Raw genomic sequence first — 25,921 nt, 5'->3', positions numbered from 1 at the left:
AGGAAATAGCAAAATGGTCTTTTTGTGTCCATTCCCCCCGGGGCTTCGTTGACAGAGTCGACAGCCCAGCCACAACAGTTCGGCACAATGATCCACGATGGCTTGATGAATGTGAAAAAGAATGAGGGCTTGGTGGCTTTGTTCTCTAATCATACTGACTGGCTATATTCTTTGTGAATCAAGCAAATGTACACGGAATTTTCACTGCATCGATGGTATTTGCAATAGTGGATTTTTCTGCCTTTGCAACGAGAACTGGTGGGACGACCTGTGTCAGTTTTGCCGTGAAAGGTCAGCTGTTTTTGCTTTAATAGCTTGTAATTCATCATACGTTTCGCAGTTGAGTTAAAAGTCGAAATTGTTTAAAGAATAACATGAGCAATTTACTTACTTTTCGTATTCCGTTGTTTCCTATCGATGGAATAGCTTTTGTGACGAACCGCAATGATGGAATATTGTGTATATTGTCTGTGTTTACAGATTTCAGTGAATTGCTATTGATCGTTGCGCGAAATCTGTGGAAAAATTTTGTGTGTTTCGAGATCCATTTAAAGATTGATTTGAAATAATTCTTTGATTGTAATCTTTTGATCAGCAAAATACAAAAAATTAAGTTTATCTCTCCCACACACAAGCTTATGTAAGTTTAATGTCTATTAACTTTATAATGTATGTGTATAATAATTCCACTTCTTTTGACACCGGGAGATTTGGTGGGGGGGGGGGGGTACTCCCTTATATATATGGGCTATATGTATGTGTAGTCCCAAAGGGTATGGTGTTTGAGTAGTTTTGGTTTGAGAAAGGTATAGACATTTTGACCATTTTGGTCTTAAATGGGTTTCTTTTTCACTCTGGCTTGGCATTGGGTATTTTGTTTTAATGCAACTCAGGGAACTACATGTACATTTTTCTGCATCAACATCGGAAAATTTGTAGCCCTTCAGAAACAATAACACAGATGGAAGCCATTTATGGTTAGCTGTAGTCATATATTAGAGCTCTGTACTAACTCCAGGGCTGCGTAGCCCGACAAGCACTGGGCTGGAACCCCCAGGGAAGTAGACGGAGAGGAAGACCACGAAACACCTGGAAAAGAGACACAGAAAGGACCATCCAGTTAAAAGGCTACACCTGGAATCAGATTGAACAGATGGCCAGAGACAGAGGAGGGTGGAGGCGCTTTATCTGTGGCCTATGCTCCTAGACGGAGTAATAAAAGGCATCATCATCACTAACTCCAGGGGTCTGAAACATGCTATTGATTTTCATTCTGCTAGTTAGTAGTGTATAAGGGGTCGTTTAGGTATTCACTTGTTCACTTGTTCCGGCTGCTTAACGTCCACTAGACATTTAGGTTAGAGTTACCCTCTTTAATGTACACTTGGAATTTTGCATCCCAGGAATCAGTGTATTCTAGTCACTACAGATGTGAAGATATCAACATGTTGCCTTACTTTTTACTGATGCCGAAAACTATTTTTAAATACAAACTGAAACAGTTTTTATCGAACCATTTCAACCTTAGTTAGTAGTATTTTAATTCGCGTTTTAGTTTAAATTTAGTCTTAGTTAGCTTACCACATAAGTTTTTGTCCTTTTTATTGTATTTTAGATTTTAATGTATTTTAAAGGTTTAACAGTTATTTTCTCAGAGGACCCTCCTGAAAACCACCTTATGGTGATTGGAGGCCTCCTCTTAAAATATTATGTATTATTATTATTATTATTATTATTATTATTATTATTATTATTATTTTAAAACATTGAGGAAACTTTTTCATAAATCACCTGAAGCTTTCTCCTACCTCTTCTGTTGAAACATTCACGCCATATTTTTCTTAGTCATTTTCTGACTACAGTAATTAGAAGAGAGAACTAGAATCCTCAGTACAAGGCCTAACTTCACCTAGTGGCCAACCTTCCACTTCATGTATGCTTTAGTCTTTCTTAACTCTTAAAAATTTTTTCACCCATCTGTCAACCGCGGACACAAGTGAGACTATGAAGTAAACTCCATTAAATTGAACCATTTTGCTTTTGGCTCGGAATGCCCCACACTGTTTTTTTTTTCTTTTTTTTTTTATGCAATTTTATTTATAAGACAAGCACTTACACTACTCACAGTACTAATATTATACTTACATTTACACTTACACTATACTTGCTACTTATACTACTTATACTTACACTATTTATACATGTACTAGTTGCAGTACATACACATGTATTATAATACCATCGCACTAATTAAATTATGGTTGGCTTACTTACAATGCTCTTTTTATTATAGATAAATTGCATAAACATATAAGTTACATGCAAGCTACATTTTAGTTTTCTACAACACACTTAATTATGCTAGACTGCTTCTTTACTTTTTAGTTACTACCAACGGAAAAACACTAAAATTACTGACAACACTGCTGATCAAACATACACACTTACATAATAATGAAAAAAGAAGGAAAAACGAACAAACGAAAAGAGAGAAAGTGAAAAAAGGAGGGGGGGGCGGGGAGCCCTGCAGGTTTTCTTTCGCTTTTCTTTTAATACAGGAAAAGGTAACAACATAGATGTTTTTGGGCCAAAAGTTGTTGGTTTATCGACCTTTATGACCAGACTAACATCTCAAAATCGATCCATCTTACCCCAGTCGCCAGGCTCTCCCTTCCCCCCAAATATCCAGTACACATTAAGTGGGTTGATGACCATCACCGTGATGCCACTGAGGGCTGTGCCAGCAGAAAGTATCACTGAATTTATAAAACAACTCACTTTAAGAAACTAAGTCATTTTGTTCAATAAAAAAATTGTGTGTTATGCCCTATGGACAGTGCAACAAAGGAGTTGTAAAGTGTAGTTTGTTACATTTGAATTTGATTGTTTGGGACATTCCACTTTTTGAGTTTATGTCATCCAACTTTATTGTAACTTTTTTTCATTTCCAATGAGAAGAAAAAAACATAGTAGGCTTTACAAAAATGAAATGCTGATATTGTTTGATTTTTCTCCAGGCGTAGGGAATCGGATAGTGAACCTGTAATAATAGAAGGAAAAGAGAATTATTCTTTACCATCCAAGTGTGCTTGGCTTATTGAAACAGATGCGTAAGTAAAAAATTAATCCGATTTATACCAATAGGTTTCTGGGTGAGTGAGGAAATTAATTAAGTGATTAAGAAAAAGAAATCACTGAAACTACCATTTTACCACGATTATTTTTTCTGTCCTCATTTTTCCTTACCCCTGCCCCAGTTCTAGACTGAGGTTTCCTCTTTCCAGTTTCTCAGTTAAATGCAAGCCAGAAAGCCACGACAATGAGTTGCGAGGGGAGAGTGAGTACCTCTTGTTCCAGAACGCACAATTTTGACTTCCATGCTGGAATTAGGGTCAAGATCTGATCCTTGGACTCTGATTACAGCACCAAAAGAGTGGTTTTCCTATTTGTCACATCATGACATGAGATGAATTTTCCACTCTCTACCATGGATAAGTTACATTTGTTTTACTTTTTACTCAAGTGCAGATCTGAATCTCCTTGTCCACAGAGTTTCTCTAACAGCAGAAGCCACTGTGGAGGAGATAGTACATAAATTCAGTTCCTGAAAGCATTTTAGAGAAAGTTGCAGCTGAAGTTCTTTGACGGTGCTTTCCAGAAATTTGAAATTTACTGAGATCCCCTGAAGAAATCCTTGTTCTCAGTGTGTCACCAGAGTCATTTGATTAACAATATTATCGCTGAGTGGATGTGGCAAATGAATTTACTATACTGTACATGCACCTTGTAAGCATTTGCCACTGCAGACCTACCTGCTCCCCAAGAATTTTTTATTCTTTCTTCTCCTGATTTCATCTGAAAGGGTATGTCAGAAATATTCCAAATAAGGATTTTCATTCTATTGGACAGGTTTTTTGCATTTATTCTGTTACCAGTGTTTTGACAAGTGTTGCTGGCAGAGGTGCACTGTTTCTAGTCACAGTGTCTGATAATACATTGTACATGTAGTCTCTTTCATGTTTTGTTTGGCTAAAGGATTCTCTAACAGGTTTCTACTATTTTGTTCTGTTTACATGTAACTCTTAAATCTACTGAAAGGAGTTTTGAAGACTGTGTGTAAGTTGTGGCTTGACAGTCACCTACAGCAGTCCATTTGACCTAATGCAGCCAAACCACTTTTTAAACAGGATCCTCCTGATAATTTGAAGTAGACAGAGATCAATCGACAGAGATCAAACGACCATTGACATATTGAGAAAGGCTCTTTTAAGTGTTATTGAAATAATTTCCTGTGGTACTACCACATCCAACAAAATTATGTGTGATAAATGTGTATATGTGATATGCTGATTACTATTGTTTGACACTTAAATTACTATTAATTTAGAAATGTTTAACAGTTGGTGTCAGCATGGAAGTGAAATTCAAGCCTTCTGGATCCAGAGGTTTTCTTCTCTTGCTCACTGTGACTGCCATGATTGCTTGTTCACTTCAAAAGCATTACCTACCCCTCACCCCTGCCAATGAGCTATTTTGCTCCCCCAATCCCAAAGTACCTTTACCTAGTTTTTGCCCAGAATAAAATAATAGTACACTCCCTATAACACACACAATAATATTATTATTACATCTTAATTGTATATTTAGAGCAGTGGTAGATCCAGAGTTGTTAAAAGGGGGATGAGATGTGGTATGGATCCTTGTTACTCACGTATGGGAGAGGCAGTGGGAATTAAGCGAGGGGGGTAGCAAAAACTCTTTGGCCTCATGCGTATTGAATATTTCAGGAACAAGTGCAGTCAAGCAAGTCTTCTTGGACTCTCCTTTAGCTTTTGTCTTGTATTGAACATGATACTGTAAAATTTAATCAATGTATATTCACATGTATGTCATTTTTATTGTTTTAATAGTTACCTTTATTTTCAACTTTTTCAGACCCAGAAATAACCGATCAGTCATACTCAATATAAATGCATTTTCTGGTACTTGTGGTAAAAGAAGGTTGATTATTTATGATGGAAATTCTGTCCGTTCACCACTTCTTGCTATTGTCAGGTAGGAGTTTTTTGTTGTGGGTAGAATTTGCAATAGATGCACAAGTTTGCTTTGAATTAGCCTGTTCCAGGCATTCACTAGTTGTTCGAGAGCACAAAAAAATACAGTAGGGGTATAGAGAGGGTGGGGAGGGGGGGGGGGGGACAAAAGATTGTCTGGGAGCATTTTTTTAACAAAAGCTCTTAAATTGGCGCCAGAACTGTAAGTACATCCGCGCAATATCAAGGCTACAAAATACACAGTTTATTTGACTGTGGTGGTAAAATTAAGAAAGTAAAAGTATTTTCTAAAAATTGTTGACAAACATATTGTTATAAACTTTAGTGACATCCTTACAGTTGGAACTAGAGCAAAGGCTGAACCACTTCTTCGACTGAGAGCAAATTCTGGCTCAGCCTTCATTGTTCTCGTAGGACAAGAAGAGAAGTCAAACGGCAGAGAATGCTGGTTTAACATTACATACAGGTATGTAATAAATAAATATAACCAACTCATATTCTTTGAAGATTGTATCTTGGTGTTTGAAAAATGTTCACATTTTCCCTAGATCAAATTTCATTTCTCCGGAAACTAATTTAGCAGTACATGGTAGTTACATTGATTGTTGTAGAAGTTACATCAACTTATGAAAATCTCCTACATGTATGTTAAGTGAAAGAAGAAATAATTTGTTCACAGTAACTTGTTAATAGGAAAAAGTTTTGAAAATGTTTCCTTATCATGATCATGATTGTTTTTTAATTTTTAGTTTTGAGAAACAGTGTTCCATTGAATGTGGTAGCCATGGTTTTTGTACTGAGCAATCAGGTCAGATGGTATGTCAGTGTGATGCTGGGTGGACATCCAGTAACTGCAGCATACCAACCTGTAGTGTTGAGTGTGATAACAACTCTTGTGATGCCAAGACAAGGAAGTGTAACTGTACCAATGGGTACACAGGTTTGTGTTATTTCTTCCTTTCACATGTGGGAGATGTGGTGGCCTGGGCTGATGGTTATTGTGCTGGGCTCTGAATCAAGTACTGTAGTCCATGTTTAAGCCCTACAGCTGTAACTGGGGTCGTTATTGAGTTGTGTTCTAATAGGCAAGACATTCTCAAGGTGCCTTTCTCTACCCGGGAGCATATCCAGTAAGCCTTAGACACTGTTAGATTTAATTCTGGGGGACCCTGCGTTGGACTAGTAACTGTTAGCATTTCATCCAGGGAGGGGGGAATATAAAGAAATACTGCAAGTTGCTTCATGCCACAGAGACCAGGATGAGCTCCATTGGTACAGACCACTCAGCCCAATACAGACTTAACCATTTGTACATGTGCCTTTTCTTGCTCAGTTGGATTGCTTTGACATTGTTACAGTTGTACACTTATATATGTATGTATGAATGACAGTATGCACAATGCTTTGGAAGAGCCAGGTAGCTTATCACTTCTAGTACTCCATGGTTTCCATAGCACAAAGCTACTAGCCATACTCCATGTGGACAGAATCTTAGTCCATGGAAGTTTACCTTCAGCAGCATATTTTTGTCAGGTTGCCATGACAGTGTGTCAATTCACTCATTATATTCTTGGGCTGAGTGAAACACTGGGATTGAAGTATCTTTTTGAGAACATGACACAGGCCAAGGCTTGAACAAAATGCTTGATTAAGGATCTGTTTACTAGCTGATAGTCCAGTAATCAACAGTCAATAATTTGTGTCTTTAATAAAGACAACTAGCTTTTGATTGTGCTCATCTCCATTGTTATTGTACATGTATGCACAGGTAGTGGGACTACCTCTAAACACAAAACTGGTACTTACTGATATTTGCATTCATTTGGACATAATTTAACTTGACTGAGTTTAGTTGTATCTATTAAACAGAGACACTATGAAGTTACATTCTGACTTGTTGGATGTGTTCTCAGGTACTTTCCAAATTGTACATGTATACAACATCTTTTTGTATGTCGCAGGTGAAACTTGTCAAATCTCTGATAAAAGGAGTTTTTGGAGCTCACCAGTGGCAAATAACCAAGGTACATGCTTGTTACATAAACTGTGATGATGTGCATGTTTTCCAGAAGTGAAACAAATGATTTAAGCGTACTCTAATCAGTTCAAGCACTTCTAGAAAGCCTGTGCAGTACATTTAATAATCTGCGAATTATACAAGATAGTTTACATTACTTTGGTGATCATTTCTTTGAATTATTCATTATTTCTAAGACATTTTAGATGGTGTTGCTTCTCATGCAATGGTAGTCATTGGAAATTATTTATGGTTGTATGGTGGATTATCATTGTCAAAAGGACCTCTGGATACACTAGCAAGGTATTTGCAACTGGAACATTTCACTTACATGTAACGAATAAAGAGCTTAAAGGGGCTAGGTCACACAATTTTAGGCAATTTCAGCACTGATCAAATGGTTATAGAATTAACTAAAATATCACAAAAACAGCTCAAAACTATAGAAGATCTCAAACAAAACACAGGAAAGCCAAGAAGGGTCATGGATGGACAAAACTGGAGAGGATTAAAATGGTTGTATTTGGGTAAATTTGAAAAACATCAGCGCAACTTTTTTCAAATTTATATCAGTTTATGTCAACATGTCATTTACACAGTTGGAAATCATTCTCAGTTGTTATTTGGACGTGATTTTGCATATGAAAGACTTTTGCTCTGCCAATTTGACGTTTAGAGCTCTTATTTAAAAAAAAATTAAACAAAATTACCTGAAATAGCAAGACCTAGCCCCTTTAACTAATGTACATTATTGTTTGGTGCTGACAGAATAGACTTAATTTTAATAAGGATTTTTAAAATTTAGTGTTGTTCTTTTAGGTATGACATCAAAGAGAATATGTGGGAAGTTATTCAAGCCTCTAGTGAAAAACACCAAGGACCATCAGCAAGATATGGCCATTCGCTAGTGGCATATGATGTAAGAAGCAATGTTATGTCGCATACATCTTTATTTCTACCACGTGTAGTATATATTGTTCTTGTTGACTATCATAAGTGAACATTCTGCAGCCAAGGCAGTGTTGACTGCTTCCTTGAGGGGTGGCGAATGGTAAATGCGAGACTTTGCGAGACGACAATATTAGCGTTTTTCTTTGCGAGCCCAAGACATTTTGATTTCTTCAATTGCGAGACTGAGACTTTAAAGTATTTTAAATGCGAACTCAAGACGTTCAGGTTCTAAGATGTTGTGATGTCATTTAACTTTACAAAAAAATAAACAAATCGGTACTTATCGACTTTCTTAGCCTTGAAAAAATTTGAGACTGCGAAACAGCTTTGTGAGAAAAATCGAGACTGCGAGACACACATAACCGCTAAAAAACGAGACTGCAAGACCCATGAAATTCGGCAAAAATTTTGCGAGACCATGGGTCTTTAAAGGACCATTTGCCACCCCTTCCTTGAGTTCTTTGTGGGTGTCAACGGGATGTGTCAGCTCAGCTGATAATGTTTTGTTACTGATGGCGAGGATATTCCATCAGTCTTTTTATGTAGTTACATGTTTATATATTAATATAATGTTGTGGTGATCTTTAGCTATGCAATAACTACACATAAATGTATATTACTTTTTGTTTTCCTTTCATCACATTTATAATTCATAAATAAATGTGTAATTGTGTAATTGCATAAATTTATTAAACTACCATTATACATAGAGGGCAGGAAAGAGCCATGAGAAAGTGTATAGGAATTCTGTTGTTAACTCGTAACAGTTCAAAATGTTTCTGGCAGTTAACTTTAACGTATACCATTTGTTTCAGAATTGTTTGATCCTTTTTGGAGGCACTTGCAAGAAAGGAGTTGTTTTCAATGAGACATGGACATTCAACATAACATTGAGACAGTGGACTCTTTTGAAAAATCCTGTTGACAAACCAGTGGGTGTCACAGGACACACGGCTACTGTTGTTGGAAATGACATGATTGTTTTATTTGGATATAGTCCTGATAGGGGAGTTACAAACTTAATCCAGGTTTTTGGACTAGGTAAGTGCAATGTTCGTGTACAAGGTGAATTACTGGTAGACAACTTTTCTTTTTTTAAACTAAGAGTGATCATTGAAAACATTTTAAAAAACACATTAATGAATAACCCTACTTGAGCAGTTGAGGGTGAAATGCCAGCTTGGAGAGGTCATTGTCATAAGCCATTGCAATTTTTTCCTCATTGACAATGGAAAGCAACCTTATAGATTCTCAATGTACCATGCTGGTAGGACAGTTTTCAGATTACATCTTCCACTGCTTTTTGATTGGTTAAAATAATCAGAGCCTTGTCAGAGACTGGCATAATGAATAATGTTTTCCAAAATAATAAAACCTGTTGAGTCTACAAGTAAGATTCTATTTCTTGAGTGTATACATATATATCTATCAGTACCTATTGTCTTTGGTTGGATAATGTTAATTAATATTATTTTTGTAATCCTTTTTACAGAGGACAAGTTGTGGAGAACAGATGAGACTACACCAAGTCACATAAAACCAATGTATGGACATAGCAGTGTGCTTCACCAAGATACAGGACGTATCTACATCCATGGTGGATACAGAATGCTCAACAGTACTTGCTTCAAAACATCTGATGAAACTTTTTATTATCAGAGAGACAGGAAAGAATGGTACTACAGCTCTCTGCATTCCAGTGGTGTTCCAAGGTATCTTCATTCTGCAGTTCTTGTTGGTAGCACAATGATTGTTTTAGGTGGCAGAGGAGACAGTGCTTTGGTACCAAGTCAGATGATGGTATTTGATATTGGTAAGTGTGTCACTGATTGCATCCTTGATAACTCTAGAATAGACCTTTTTCGACTGGGCGGTTTGTTGCCCCATTTCAGACCATGTGATGATTCTCTTGAGAATTCTTCCTTTCAAATTTTCAAATAGTCGTGTGCATGTGAATAAATAATTTTTAGATGGATAAAGGAACAATTTTCAAGAGAATATCACATGGTCTGTAATGGAACAACAAACCGCCTAAGTGAAAAAGGTCTATTAGCGTATTCTATCTCTTACAGTAATGTACTATGTGGAAAGAAAGCCAGTGCTAATGTCAACCTTGTTGTCAGTGTCTGCAATGTTTCTCCCCCCTTATAGCAGGCATTACCTACATTTAGAGCAGGTAGGAAGAAGAGAAACACTAGGAACAACATTGCCACTTTGCAAGGTAATAGTTTAAAAGTCCTCACTTATACTACTTGTAAATACCTGACCAGGCAATGTTTTTATCTTTAGAGAGCAACAATTGGAAGATTCCAACTGATTCATTTGTACCAAAGACAGCATCACGTTATGGACACTCCGCTGTAGCTGTTGACAGGTAAAGCATGCCTGAAACATATTCATTGTGACGCTTTAAGATAAGTGAAACCTACTGTAACTGGCTATTTTAGAAAGTTCATAAGACAAAAATGTAAATAGTAAAAATAATTTGTTCTTGCAGCATCATGCATGCCTTTGGTGGATTTCAAGGACAAATGCTTAAAACATTTCTTCAGTATACCCTTGGTGAGTCTATTTTGTTTGTTTCTGATGCAGTCAAACAGACATCCCTCATCGGCAGACACCTCTTGTAAGTGGATTTTCATTGTGGTCCCAGCCACAGACAAACACTAGACCTAACCTTCCACAGGCCCCTCTTGAGCAGATATGTTCCAAAGGTGTCCCTTTAAAGAATAAGAATATCCCCCAATTTAGTCTGCTGGGTGTGACATGACAAAGAGCTTGAGAAGAAAAAAGTCTGTGTAGCCTCTGGCATTGAGAAAGTGCATGACTTTTTGGGCCTCCTCACAGCAGCAAAATTTAAACCAATCACCTCCAGCAGACATTGCATTGCTGTATGATCAGGTAAAAGACCAGTCAAGCCAGCGTACTGTACATCATTTTGGATTTTTTTTTTTCAGGAGACTGCCTGACACCAAGCTCCTCACTCAACTGCTTTAAGCCAGCCCCTACCCGAATTCCTCCTACAGCACCAAATGGTATGTATTTACAGTAACAGATGTATTTATTGTCATAGCCTTTAAGTCTTTAATTTTGATTTTACAACAGTTATTACAGTAGACAATCTAAACAATTCAGAATGCAAGGCAAAATATGTTACTAGAGGCAACATGGAAGAAGTTTAGTCCAGTCCCTGAACTCTCCCCTCCCCACTCTTTGTAGGGGTTAAACCTCAGTGGGGGAGGGAGAGTCATGGATAACTTTCATGCACATGTGCAGAACATGGCTTTTTTTTTCACCCAAAAACAGATGGGGGAGGGGCGACACCAACTACATGGCAGAACTTTTTAAAGTGCATACAGGCACCTAGCAATAATTGGCTAATTTTAAGCCAGAATGTCATTACATCAATATTAATTTGTTGTAATTCAATATGGTATGGTTCTTACTTACGTTTAGACATTTGCTCATCACACAACCCTAAAGTGGACCTTTGCCATCTACGACAGACCTGTAGAGATTGTTTAGATGCAGATGACAGTTGTGTTTGGTGTGAATCTCACAGCCAGTGTGTGTCAAAGGCCACTTTTGATGTCACTTTTCCATACCTTCAGTGTATGCAGCTGCTGGAACGTGGAACTGGAACATGTTCTGGTCAGTGGTCTTGCATCAAAGTTTTTAAGTACATGTATCTAGCAAGCATCTCTACTTTATTACTACATGTTGCGTAAGGGAGTGGCTGCATAAAGAATTTAAGGGGGCTGGAATTTTGTTGCGTTTACTGACAAATTTCAACTTGTATTGATAGAAGCAAAATCCAAATTGCCAAAAATGAAATTCACGCCTTGTTTCAGTGCAAACCCAATGAAAGAAAATGCAGGTTGTTCAGCTTTGAGGTTGTGAGAAAAAATTGTTTTGCAAAGACTATGAAGGCAAAACAGACAGACAGATGGACAGACAGACAGATGGATGGATGGACAGATGGACAGACAGGTGAAAACCCTACCTGGTCAAATTTGCTTTTGTTGCTCTCCAGTCTATATACCCAGTCTATATACATTCAGAGAGCTTGGAACAGAAGGTTTACCTAAGCAACAAACATGCACCGTGCATTCAAAACAAACTAATAACACAACTCCCTTTAATTTTTAGGTCTACATTGCTCAGAAATGAAGTCATGTCGGGACTGTCACATGCTTCCTGGGTGTGGCTGGTGTGATGACGGGTCTGGCACTGGCTTGGGAAAGTGCATGCAAGGTGGTAAAGATGGGCCATTCCTAGAGAGTGGGAATTCTATTGACAGCTGTTCAAAGCCAAACTGGAATTTCATAGGGTGTCCAGGTAATTATTTATTGACCATAGCCTCTCATTGGGAGGTGCAATGGCGTCATGTTTGGTGTGCTTAACTCCACATGGAGTGCTCCATATTCAGTCCCTGGCTGGGGACATTGTGTTGGGTTCTTAAGCAAGACACTTTACTCTTACAGTGTCTCTGTCCTCCTAGGTGTATAAATGAGTAACAGTGAATTTAATCCTGCGGGTAACCCTGCGATGGAGTAGCATCCCATCCAGGGGAGAGGGGGGTGTAGAAATTCTCCCAGTCACTTCATCCTACTGACACTGGAGATAAGCACCAGCCTGATGGGCCATATTTTGGCTTGTACGTAGACTTTACCTTTTACCTAGAGCCTGGCAGTCGCTTGCCCACTTGAGGGCTACAAGAGGCACTTAGTCATTTGAATCGGAGGCTTCAGTAGTCATGCAGTAGGTTGCCTTTTTGTGACTTCATTTGTCATGCAATTACCGGCCATAGCAGTCACATAATTGTTTGTCTTGGAATTGACTGTAGTCACGCAGTGGTCATCCTTGAAGACTGAAGTGTGTATGTAGCAACACTTTTGCTTAATCCTGGTTTTTCAGCTTGCCAATGTAATGGACATAGTAGATGCACAGAGGAAAACAGATGTGGAGAATGCAAGGACAACACTGATGGTAAGAGTAGAATGGCTTTCACAGGAAGTCAACCTATGTACGTTGCAAGTTAGTAAAACGTTCTATTACTTACCGTGTTTATCTCTCCCCCGCCCCCACATCAAGATTATCTGCAAGCTAGTGGTCACTGATAACCCTTGGGCTAAGTTCACGCGATCACCCAGTAATTATCTTTATCAGGCTACATGTAGGTGATACTGAAAAAAAAAAGCAAATCCTGCTGTTAGAAAATAAAGTTTTTGATTTATTTCATTAAACCCATCAACACTAGATGAGTGTGGGTGGTACCTGAAAGGTTGGTGGAGCCAGGTCCTACGAGCTGAGCATGCAGGGTAACTATGACGACCCTGTGAGCGGCAACTACCAGGCACTGTCACACTGAAATACATCAGTGGAAATAAAATACTTACCCTATACTTACTTAGGGGAGGGGTGGGCTGGGAGCAAAGCCTTTGAAAGCAACGTGAAACGTTCGGCAACACGAGCGACATGGCAGGCCTGACCTCAACAGGTGAGCTGTAAATTTAGGGGCCTCCCTGCAGAACCCCACAGACCGCCCCGCACTGATGAGAGTAACGGCAATTGTTTCGAGTTTAACATTTCGCCACATGATAAATTAGTACGATTTCCGTCAAGACAAAAACGCAGTTATCACACGAAGCCAATCGCATCACTGAAACACAAATAACGCACCGTGTAAAGAAAGAAACCTGCTTCACCTGCACAAAGCGCAGAAAAACGCGCGTAAGGGAAGTCATGGTTGCTCTGGGGTTTGCTCCTGATTGGCTACAGAAGGAGTCTGTTGAGTGCGATTGGTCAGAGTCCTTGTGAGGTCCATGTGTTCTAAAAGCAAATATAGGATTCCGAATGTTAAGTCATAATCAGCAGAAAGCAAAATTCGATGGAGAATGGGAAGTGTTTGTTGGCAAAGCGGCATTACATTTGTTTGCAACTCCCAGAACTACTTCTCAAGCAGTAACTTCCTAATTGTGGCTGTAAAAATAGTCTAACAGTAAGTAACTATGTATTTTCGTGTTGTCACAGGAGACCATTGTGAACTTTGTGCTAAAGGATATTATGGAGACCCCAGAAATGGAGGCAGATGTGAAGGTTTGATAATAAACTTTTTTAACTTGTGGTGCCTTTCTATGAGTGGTTTATCGGGGCTCAACCAGCGTGTCGTTTTTTTGGATAGTTTGGTGATGGGGGACTGTTGGGCATGTCTTCCTCTGCCTAGTTGTTTTGTTAGGTCCGGCCAGTTTGCCATATATATGAAGCTACTTTCAAGCCACTTTAGTTCTCATACCGTAAATCCTCGAATTAGCGCCCCTCCTATCGGCCGAAATTGAAAATAAGCGCCCCCCCTCAAATAAGCGCCCCCTCCCCTCCCCCCGATTTCGTGGACGAGTAATGAGACAACAAAGGATGTATAGTTTTCCTCATGTAGTATTAGATTTGTACATTGTTTCAGTTTGTGAACACGTTAAGTACTAACGGTGCCGCGATTTAAACTTTAGGATCAGCTTTTCATGTCAATAAACAGCAGATGATGTATTTAAAAAATGATCATGTCAGACCACGATTTGGGGAAAATTAAATAAGCGCCCCACCCCCCCCCCCCCCACCTCGAATAAGCGCCCCCCGTCTTCTCCTAAATTTGAAATAAGCGCCCCGGGCGCTAATTCGAAGATTTACGGTAATTATTTCTGTAAAACACCTCCTTTGCAGCTGTTTTCTGGGTAGTCACTCTATGCCAAGAGGTGCTTGTGTAACGACTAAAATAACGGCTGCGAAGTGATATATCAATCACGAAAGACCATTTTTGACCACATTTCCAAACACCGAGGAGAGAATTGAAAATACTACGCGTAAAGGAGTATTTCTGACGAACTTCAAGATGTTTGGAAATGTGGTCAAACACTGTCTTCAGTATTTAATATATCTTCTCATTCGAAACTTAACCAGAGGAGAAAACGGAGAAATGAAATTAAGTTCAGATATGAAAACACCGTCACGGTCATGATTTCCTTTGTTTGAGAAGGCGACATTATAATGATGATGACTTGTCAGTTTGTCGTTCATTTCAGCTTGCAAGTGCACTAGCCATGCTAAAGTCTGTGCTGCTGACACAGGCATTTGCCAGTGTCTTACCATGGGGGTCGTGGGTCGCAACTGTAGCAAGTAAGTTTCCGCAAAGATATACTGTGTATTCACTGGTGTAAACTTATGGGCTGGCTAGTTGGAGCCTTCAACTGATTCTTCTAACTAGAATTTCACTGTATCAGGGGTTGCTTAGCATTTAGCCTAAAAATCCAGAAACCTCGGTTGAGAGTCAATTGAAACAGTAATTTTCCTGGAAATCCGTTCGGAAATTGTAGACTACCTCCAGAGGTAGTCCTCTTTTCCTCTTCGGAACGGAACGGCAGAAATTTACACCCCATTTGCTAAGTTTTCTTTTTTCCAGTCTTTCATCAGTCGAAAACAATAACTGGAAATCGAATCTCTAATGGTAAGCGCTATCTCGTTCGGTTGGTTTCCTGATTTTGAAAAAAACCCTTACCATTACCGAACGGTCATCCAAACGGGGTTATACTGACAAATGGTGAACACCCGGGATTACTATCCTTTCCAACTAGTTTCCTTGCTTACTCCACAGGTGTGACGATGACTACTCTGGTACTGCATCTAATGGCGGCTCTTGCTACTGTGAGTTAACAATGTTGTTGGCCTTTTTGTCTTTTAGTGTAGCTTTGGTTTTTCTGTCGGAAGTAATTCTATGTTTACCTTGGTTTTGATTGTTGAGCTCTTTAATAGACCATATTCGTATTCTCAGTTTTGGCCTGGAACTAGCTTGCAACTGAACCTAATGCGGGGTGCCTTTTCAAATACAATGACATTTATCTATTTTTAATTTCTCTCTTTATGGCCCGCATGAGACTCCATTGCAAGCTAGTTCCAGGCCATAACCGAGAATACGAATATGGTCTAGTTGTTGAAAAACTCGTGTTACGTTTCCTAGCCAATCATAACCAATGTGCGTGTTTCTTCGTCCAGTCAGAAGCAAAACCAAAAACAGTCACGACTTGCCTTGCGCGCGTTTTCTCGACGCGCTTGGCGCCGGCTGGATATTGTTGCTTCCAATCCTGATTGGTTAATTTTCTTATTTGCTTCCCTTGTGATTAGTCAGATGTAATAACCTTGAATTTGGTTTTTGACGGTCATAAGGAACCGTCATTCGGCAAAGAACCTAGCACACAAAAAAATATATTAACGAAAGGTTTTTATTTTTTCTCTAGATTTATTCCAGTCTTTTTTGGTAACAAAGGAATTCAACGTAACTGGATTCAAGAGTTTTAGTTTTCAGTATTTTCCCGAAATGGTTAGTTCCTGCATACCTTATTAAAATGATTCAGTTTATCGCCCTGGCGCTAATTTTCTTTTGGTAGCTCAAGGAAGGGAGCTTTCAAGGACGGAGCACTTTTTTCCAGACTACGTAATTCAGTCCATAGTCAGTCTATTCTGTGTCAGTGTCTAAAAATTAAATGTCAATTTCACAATAGGGACGCTGGATTTCATAAGGAAAACGACACTCACAAAAACTGCTTATTAGAAAACGTGCCCTTATTAAAAAGAGGGGGCTAAATCGAATTATTTCGGTTCTGCTGTGCTTGTTTTTCCAAGTGTATTAACTTTTGTGTTAGCCCTTACGCTCGCGTCTCTAGTAAAAATCAAGCTTGAGACAGTTGAGTGTCCCTTTCTATTTATAGGAGAAACGCAGTGTTCAGATGGTTCTTCAATGGACTAAAGATAGCCTGGGATCCAACGCGTGGGTCAACGTATCTTCTTTCTATGGTAAGAAAATATAGCAAGACAAATGTAGGTTCTCAAGTATGAATAGAGCCCCTTGTTCTGCATTTAATGAGCTCCTCGTTTGTGGAAAATCCTTTTGAAAGTACTTTCAAACTAACCAGGGAAAACATGTTGTTGTTATTGTTTTTTCCCCAACCAATGAAAAACAAAAACTGGAACCAATCATGTCTTGGTAAGCGCGTTTTCCCGCGCTTAGGAGCGGTGGCGTGGTGGCGTGTTTTTGGTTCATTGCTTTGAGTGCGTCTGTTAGTCTTTTGTGAGTTTGTTGTGAGTCTGTTGTGATTGGCCAGATTAGATTATTTTGTGTGTGGTGTTTCTGCTGTGTCCTGTCGGGTAGCCTGCTCTAAGCGTTCCGTTGGTTGTGAGCAGCGAGGAAAGCGTCGAGGAAAAAAAAGCAGGAGAGAGAAACAGGCTGGATGCGAGAATCGAGAGAACACCGCGCCGCACTTCTCCTCTGTGTTTTTTTTCTCGACGTTGCTGTGCAACCGAACGAGCAACTGAACGCACAGTCTTGGAACAGACTACCTGTCGGATAATTGGTTGATTGTGGTGTCACAGCGGCGTGGGCGTGGAGGAACGATCGTTAAAAAATAGCTCTCTGCAAAGGTGAAATAGAGGCGTTTGGAGTAGCCAAGTTACTCTTGAATAGTTGGCCATTTTATCTTTAATCTCAAGATGGTTGTCTCTTAGAAGTGCAAGAGAGTGTTATATAAAATAAATGGAAATGTACATGTAGTCACACTGTCGTGTACCCAGGTTCTCTACCAGTCTCCCCACAGCTCAGTGCGTAGAGCATTTTAAGGAAGGTCATGGGTTCGTCAGATTTTTTTCTTTATCCCATTTTCGTAGCAACTGAACTTTTGTAATGCAGCTCTCGTGTTGCCTTGTTTTTCAGAAGAAACACCAGAAGAAGGAGAGGAACTAGTGGTCACCCGTGACGTGGTTCCATTCCAAACCGTGTTTCCTTTTCACGAGTACGAGTTCGATCACGAAGACCGCTTTGGTCTGCGAGTTTATGTCTATGACATTGATTCTGGTGGAAAGAACGCCATTCTCCAAGTAAGTGCAGCTTCCAAATGAATGCTCAAAGCTTATTTCTTGTCACAGTATCGATACTTTGTCAAACAAAAACGTGACGAGAATAATCGTGACATTTTTGCAACACATTTTCAGTCATGTAATGAATCTCTTAATCACCAAGCTTGCTCGGGACCGGATTGGGAGAATATCGGCCCTCGGTCTTTTATTGAGTTTTTTACAAAAAAATACCTCTTAGTCGGCGCGTTGAGTATGTTACGGGTCAATGGGTGAGTGAGTGAGTGAGTGAGTGAGTGAGAGATGTATGTATGTCACACCAATCAGATTGGATCTACTATAAACAGCCAATCAAATTTCTTGTTGTAAAGGTAAATGGTATGTGAGAAGATCTGATCCCGATAAAGTTCAGAACGGCCGTATTCATTCTTCTATAAAAGAGGAGGAAGTATTCATATATTGGGTTTACTTCGACATTTTCTGTGGGTTAGGCTGAGGATTTTAGTTAAATGAACGAGATGAGCCTTGAGGTTTGAAACAGTTCGTGAGTTCGTAGTATGCAAATGCAACGAGATATTTTTATTTTTAGTTAAAGGTAACTTGTTACTTTTGTTTTTCACAAGGAGTAAATTCAATTAGAGGTCACGAATCGTCGCTTCTAGTTCTTAGGACATGTTTTAGAGGGGACGAGACTTTAGATTTGAAACAGTTCTAACGTTTACAATAGTAAGTGCGGGTAACGATTGTTTTGTTCTTGTTGCATGCAAATATAACAAGATATTTTTGTTTTTTAGTTACAAAGTGTAATGTGACACTCTTGTTTTTCACAAGGGAGTAAATTCAATTAGAGCGGACGAATCGTCACCACTCTTTCCCACGAGATGTTTGCTATCTTTAGTAACAAATGGTAGCTTAATACTTTTGTTTTTTATATGGAAGTAAATTCGATTAGAGCTGACAAGTTATCGGCTATTGTTTCCAGGATATTAAACAAAAAACCTTTCATTTCTGGACGGTTTTTACGTCTCTGCAGTAGCAGTCTAATAGTTTTATTTGATGATATTCATTTCAGTCCGATATTTTTTAAGGTAAAAAGTATGAAAACTGTTCAAATGTTCTTTGAAGACTGTGCGGCACCAAGTTAAAGTGCGATTTAATTAAATCAGACTTTCAACGTGTCAGAGGTTTTTTTCTCTTTCTTTCTATTTTCGGTGAAGTTGTGTTGTGTTGTGTTGTGTGAAAAGGTAAACTTACGTCTCGTATAAAATGCGACAAAGTCCCTAAATTAACTTGAGTATTTTTGAGCAAAAATTCCTCTTGGGGGTTGGAAGGGCTATGTGATCGGTGAGTGAGGGAGTTATGCATGTGCGCTTGTCACACCGGGTTGTATCAAAGAACGAATCAAATTGCCTGTTAGAAAATAAGATGGTATCTACATTAATCTGGAGACATGTCAGATTACTGTAGTTTGTTCAGTCAAACATTTTATGGCTTACTATTTAGCTATCTTACCATGACCGATGTAACATCGCAACCAAAGAAAAAAATGTCAAATTAACCAAATCATTACTGTACCATGAATGCTCCTATCTCCGACACTTCACACAAAAAAATAACTCTTGCACGCCTTGCGTGCCTATGTTGAACGAATGTCGCTGGGCTCGGTCCGTCCTGTCAGGACCTCGGGTCGATATTCCCAGTGTGTATATTCTCGGGACAACTATTGCAAGAAATTTGTGGTTTCAGTAAAGACAATCAGGGTTTCCACAGGTCGGGAAATGGCAAGGGGAAAAATTCTTCAAGGCCAGGGAAAAGACAGGGAATTGTATTTTTAGTCAGGGAAAATTGACAATTTGAAAAAAAGGCAGGGGAAATTGAAATAATTTAACACAGCTGATTTAATACCATCGAAGGCTGGAAGAAACATTTGGAGTCACTGTGATCTCAACGATATCTTTACTTAATGACGAATCTTGATGAACGAGTGTAAAGGAGGGCTGTAAGTTGAGGCCAGAAGCCGCTACTAGATCTGACATTTTGTATTTATTTCTTCAGGAAAATTGCGTCTTTATCAGGGAAAATTCAGGAAATTTTGAAAAGTGATGTCTGTGGCAACCATGCAATTCAGAGTTTGAGAATGCCAATGTAACTAAGCACTTGACGTTCTCATACTAAGAAGCTAATGTTATTTATGTAACTGTGTTTTTCTCTTTGTAGGTAACCATTACACAACAGCAGGAAACCATTGATCTTCTGGAATTCTTCCTCACGTTTTTCGGGTAGGCTAGGTCGTGTTTATGTTGACCTGGCTGTAAGCAAATCCCCATCATCTATCTAGTGACATTCCGGCACAAGAGTGCTTGTTGCTTGTCGTTCTGTTGTGACTTCAACAATTCCGGGATTATTGTTATTTTGTCTTTTTAGTAAGCTCTGTGATTGGCTTAAATAAACATCGTGTCAGGTACTTAACCAATCAGCACACAAATGAAAACAGCTCTGTCCAAACGAAGTCACGCTGGATAGAAAGCTTACTTTCAAGTCGATCGATTGATCGAAATCTCTTAGCGGCGAGTAAGAAGAATTTTAGAAATGATTATCGCAAAGGAAAAAAGTAATCCCACCATACCACGTGACGGTTAAATGCAATGGCTACTGGGATTAAATCTGCTGAGAAACTGTTTAATCACTGTTTTTTTGCTGGGTCTTCCTGTTGAATCCACCTCTCCAGCGGAATTTGTTCTCCATTTCGTTGTAATAACTAAATTTTGTCTTCCTTCCTTGTTTTAGTTGTTTTCTATCGCTGCTTGTCATTGCCGGTATCGTCTGGAAAGTGAGAAATCGCTACATCACCTTCATCTTGAATCGGGTTAGAAACATTTTCTTCTGTTAACGTCATCTAGAATGATCGATTGTTAGTAAAGAGGTGCGTCTTAAATCAGCCACTAATTGTCTCTTTTTCCTTCTGGTAGCAACGACGCGAGGAAAGACAGAAGATGGCCAGCCGTCCATTTTCCAAAATTTCCATTTTCGTCCATTCTAATAACAAGGTTGGTATATCTTAAGGTACAGCGGGTATAAAAAATTCTAGACTGCGATTAAGCTCATTTAGTGGTTGTGCTGGACTTGGGTTAGTCTCCTCCGCAGCCGTTTTTTGGGATGTCACGCAACGCTCCCCCCAAAGAAACGGCTGCGGAGGAGACTAGACTTGGGTTGGCTCTTAATCTGAGAAGGGGACAACACTCGAAGCTGTGAAAGTCATCATCGAACGTGACGGCCTGTTTGAGCGTTAAAAAGAGGTAATAGGACTATTTGCAGTCCAAAGAATGTCCTCCTGAACAACTTTTTTAGTTCTCCGAAGAACTTGTTTGTAACAGGACAATAGCAATTTCTATTAGAATAGCGGCACTAATCGTTCCTGTCTCCTACAAATGATAGAATGCAAATTGTTCCGCTTTAGTATTACATCTCTGGGCAGTACACGGATTCGGCTAATGTGTTTGCACCCTAGTTGCCACCCAATTCAGATGATGTGATGATTCATTTGGAAGGTTACAAATGTTCTGTTTGCACATACTTACTCCCATGCAATGAGTTGGGTGTGACTAATTGCACAATCGTAACCTCCCAAATGAATCGTCACGTGGTCTGAATCGGGTGGCAACAAGGAAGTAAACACGTTAGCTGAATCCCTATTAAACATCGATGCTGGCTCGTTCTCGGAGTCTCTCTTCGCACCCAGTGTAGAGCCCAGGGCCCCATTACCGCTTATTTATTTATTTATTTGTTTGTTTTGTTTTGTCTTGGAATTAAGCCCAACCCTGGATCAGTTGCTGTGGAAACCTGTGCAAACGGCAAGGCATCTGTTCTTACAGTTTTAATGCGACTGCCTGGTACCGAGGATGGCTTTGCTCCCGTTGGCCAAAGTGGTGTCTGTTTTGCGAGCGTGTTAGCGACCCACGGGGACCACCCAGTTAGTACTCCCGTGGGGAAAGCTACGCGCATAAGAACTACTAAGCGCTGTGCGTCGACTTGCGTTTAGTCGGCCACTTTTGTCTCTGTGTTAGAGACCTGGTACCGCTGCAGGCCATTAGCGTATCACTGAGTCCAAGAAAATATCAAAAACGTCAGTGACCGTGTAAATTGCTTGAATGTGGTTAGGTAATATAAATCGCTACTGCTGTAACGTGGCTGAATTCGAATTTTAACCAAGAACCTTTTTTTCCGCTAACGCGGAAGGAAGTGCTAACGAGCAATTCTGTACCAGCTAGATATCACCTGATGGGAATGTTCTTCCAGTTCGGTCGTGGTAAGGGTACCTTTTTTGTCGGGAATTTCCTCGAAAGTTCTTTGACCCGCGGTGTGCGGCAGAGATATTGCTAAGTTTAATGTCGCGTGGCGTGTTTGGAAGAAGCTCACGTGACCACTCGCTGGGTTGAGGCTGGGGTTCTCTTTCTCTTTGTGATTTAATAAGATCGGGAGCCCCTCAGATGTGCACAAAGATTTGCTGAAAGCGGCTCTTGTTCTTCCTGGCTGCAGTTAATAGGGAACTTAAGCTCGAAGTACGGGCACGACGTTTCAAACCTAGCTCCCATCCTTATGCCGTTCACTCCAATCTCTGTCAAAAAAAAAAGAGGAGGGGGAGGGAGAGTGAGTGTGAGTGGGCTCTGGGAACATAACTGGACTGAAGTTAGAAAGACGTAAATCTTGCTCAATTTTGTGCTGGTACTGCTATCCAAAGTTTCTCAAGAACCTGTCGTGAGAACTGCTTGTCAAGATTGTTCACAAAGCCTCAAACAGATAAATAATTTTAGAATTGAATCGTTAAAATTTCATTGTATATTTTTATTGAAATTATAATTTTCTCAAGTAAAAAAATTAAGCTCGTCTTTTATTACATCAAGCGCTTTGCTGTAGTTATAAGCTTCAATGCCTTAAAAAATTATCAAAATCATTGAGAAACATTAACATGTGGTGTAGGACTGCAGTCGAATTTAACTTTTATCAGGGTTTGAAAATAGAAGAAAAGTGTGTAAACTACAAAAAAATAAGTGGGTGCGATCCCATAATTAAAGGTTACTGTAGTTATATTTCAGATTTTATCAGGAAATGGTGATACACGGGCTAAAAGACTGCCGTATGGCTTCCTGTTGTAACACATTTCTGCGATAAAAATAAGGAATATCCTTTTATTTATAAGTTTGTACGTGTTAATAGCTTTGTTTTTAAAAGAATTAAAATAAGTTAATGTTTCGACGAAAAATTTATGGAATAGACACGATATTGTAAAGTTTTGTACAGAAATATGGAAATAAAACGAGAAACAAAAGAGTTCGCTTCCCGGTATATATTTTATGTGCTATAATGTAACAGGGGAAGACCTATGGTGAGATTTGCCCTTGCGATAACGAAATTTTAAGGTATTTCGTATGAAGCGAAATCAAAGGGGTGCACACAGGGGTTATCACATCAACCCACGTAGACAACCGTGTACCGTCCACACTACTCTTAAGGAATTTGAAAACGGAGTTTTCACTCTGAAAAGAAATCAAATGTTTTCCGTCCACACTACACCGGAGGAATTTAAAAACGCAACAATCACGGGTCATTTTGGATTTGTGTTTGGAAAAAAAAAACTCGGGGAGGGAAATCGTGATGATCGTGATGTCATCGTTTTCAAAAAGCTCTGTTTTCAAAATGTTTTCTGTCCACACGAAAACGAAAAACCGGCGTTTTCAAATTCCTCCGGTTTGAAGAGCGTTTTCGAAAAGCTCTATTTGCGTGACGGTTAGTGTGGATGGTAGGCCTAACCGTAGAAAAAAACACTGCGTTTTCAAATTCCTTCGGCGTAGTGTGGACGGGCCTTAAACTTCAAACCCATCCAAGGCTGCAAACATTTAACCAGCAACTCTCATCACTACTGTTGAGGTGAACTTGATACATTGCAATATGGGTTCCAAGTCCCCTGCTTGAAAATAAGTCGACCTCAATTGGAGAGAAAATTCATTTCGATAATTATCCCACCAAACAACTGATCGAATATTAGTCGAAATCTGGTTAGGTTAGATCAACTATGGTTGGGCGTTTTTTGGAGCAAGCTGTCCTGGTTTTCATGGCGGCTAGCACGGCTCGCTCTCTCGTTAGCATAAATCGCCATCGAATCAGTTACACCCTGGGCCTAAATACTTCTCCAATTAGTCCAGTAGTTCAGATAGTCTTCTGACTCTCCTAAGCCTTTTCATTGGGCTGGTTAGGGCGGATCCTGGTCTTGCATGGCTTGTGCAAAGAGACACCGGGGACCTGAGACAAATCAGTGTTTACGTGAATTACAAAAGGAACTGAACTGCCACTGTTTATACACGTGCTATCATGTTCATAAGAAACGTTTGTAGAGTTCTCATACACTGGGTGTCTCCAATTCATGTTCTTACGGAATCTTGAATATACTGAATTGGTAATATAAGAACTACATACAATATAAGGAAGCCCAGTCCTTACAGAAAACATGATATCAACCATGTGGTGTGATACAGACTAGAAATCATTTGTTTGCCCGGCTCTCATTTACTGGAGTTACCACTATCGCTTTTATTACCTGACCCTGGCACTAGATTTTTTTTTATCCTGGCTCCAAATTCTCCACGTACTTGAAAAAGGAAAAAAAAGAAAGAAATCATGTGTATACAATTTCTGTTCATTTGTCAATCTTAAGATAATTTTTCAAAGCACTCGCCGAATCAAATCTTTCTTTCAATACAAGGACCGTCTAACTCGTTCACAAAAATCTAAGGTCATTTATAAAGCTGCTTGCTGGGACTGCAGTGACTTTTACATAGGCAAAACAAAACGACGGTTTCATGATAGGAAAACGGAACATTTCAAGGCTCTCACTAAGAATGACCCCACATCAGCCATTGCCGACCATATAAAAGCCACAGGTCACAACATCAAGTGGGATCATTTTGATATTCTAGCTTCTGGTAAAACAGATTATCATTGTAAAATTAAAGAAACTTTGCTCATCCAACAACTTAAGCCGGCTCTTAATGTAAACGTCAGCAGTGAGAAGCTGATACTTTATTAATAAGCTTAGGCTTTTATTGTTTTACTGTTAAGAAACAGATGTTTCTTGATCTCGTTTCCAGACCCCTTATTTACATTTCATATATAGTTTTCAAAAATTGTAACGGTCTTTATTCCACTTTTGAAAATGTATGTTGCGTAGCATACGAAACGTCAAGTTATTAAAATGCGTAAGTTTAATATGTTTATCACCGCTATTTGTGTTTTATTCCTCGTTAAACTACGATGGCCCAAGAACAAAAGCCTTTAAAGAAAGAGAAGAAAAGGAAAGAAAAGAAAGGAGAAGGACAGGGAAGAGAAAAGAAGAGCAGGGAAGAGAAGAGAAGAGAACAGAAGAGAACAGAAGGGAAGAGAACAGAACAGAAGAGAACAGAAGAGAACAGAAGAGAACAGAAGAGAAGAGAAGAGAAGAGAAGAGAAGAGAAGAGAAGAGAAGAGAAGAGAACGGAACAGAAGAGAAGAGAAGAGAAGAGAAGAGAAGAGAAGAGAAGAGAAGAGAAGAGAAGAGAAGAGAAGAGAAGAGAAGAGAAAAGAAAACAAGTGGGAATGGAAACAAACGTGTTCTGCCAGGAGTACCTTAGGGATAACAAGGTATTCTTTGAAAAGTTAGTGCACGCATATGGGCGTCCTAGGCGTCGTATAATACGTGACTTCATGCTGTTGGCGATTGCGTTACGATTTTAGCCGTTTATAAGACAATGTATGAGAATGCCTGCTTCGAAAACTGCTCGAAATACTCCTGCTTCGAAAATTGCGCTCAATGCTACGTACAGAAAAGAATTTAAATAAAAGTGGCTTAGCTTATGCTTGTATTTCTTTATTTGGTTGACGTCCCTGTGTTTCTAGGACGGTTTAAAGCCATTTGGGCGAGATATACTTTGTGGAACCAAAACGCCAGAAAATATTACACTAGCATGCTCCTGAC

General features: G+C 39.3%; 1 protein-coding gene across 1 annotated transcript; it reads left to right on the top strand.

The window, feature by feature from the left end:
• Positions 1-100: 100 nt before the first annotated feature.
• On the top strand, positions 101-23,241 carry LOC145478535 (attractin-like protein 1). Its single transcript, XM_081456592.1, has 26 exons — positions 101-291; positions 3,018-3,110; positions 4,936-5,055; positions 5,380-5,520; positions 5,804-5,994; positions 7,016-7,078; positions 7,269-7,374; positions 7,891-7,990; positions 8,838-9,063; positions 9,515-9,835; positions 10,312-10,396; positions 10,520-10,584; positions 10,980-11,057; positions 11,479-11,673; positions 12,172-12,360; positions 12,940-13,011; positions 14,056-14,121; positions 15,099-15,192; positions 15,668-15,717; positions 16,308-16,390; positions 16,779-16,863; positions 17,777-17,940; positions 20,134-20,195; positions 20,704-20,782; positions 20,886-20,963; positions 21,728-23,241. The coding sequence occupies exons 1-26, from the start codon at positions 122-124 to the stop codon at positions 21,953-21,955; spliced, it is 3,204 nt and encodes a 1,067-aa protein (XP_081312718.1). The 5' UTR covers positions 101-121; the 3' UTR covers positions 21,956-23,241.
• The last annotated feature ends 2,680 nt before the right edge of the window (positions 23,242-25,921 follow it).

Source organism: Orbicella franksi, chromosome 2 (assembly GCF_964199315.1).
Source record: "Orbicella franksi chromosome 2, jaOrbFran1.1, whole genome shotgun sequence".
Classification (NCBI taxonomy): Eukaryota; Metazoa; Cnidaria; class Anthozoa; order Scleractinia; family Merulinidae; genus Orbicella; species Orbicella franksi.
This window is presented reverse-complemented; position numbering and strand designations above follow the sequence as displayed.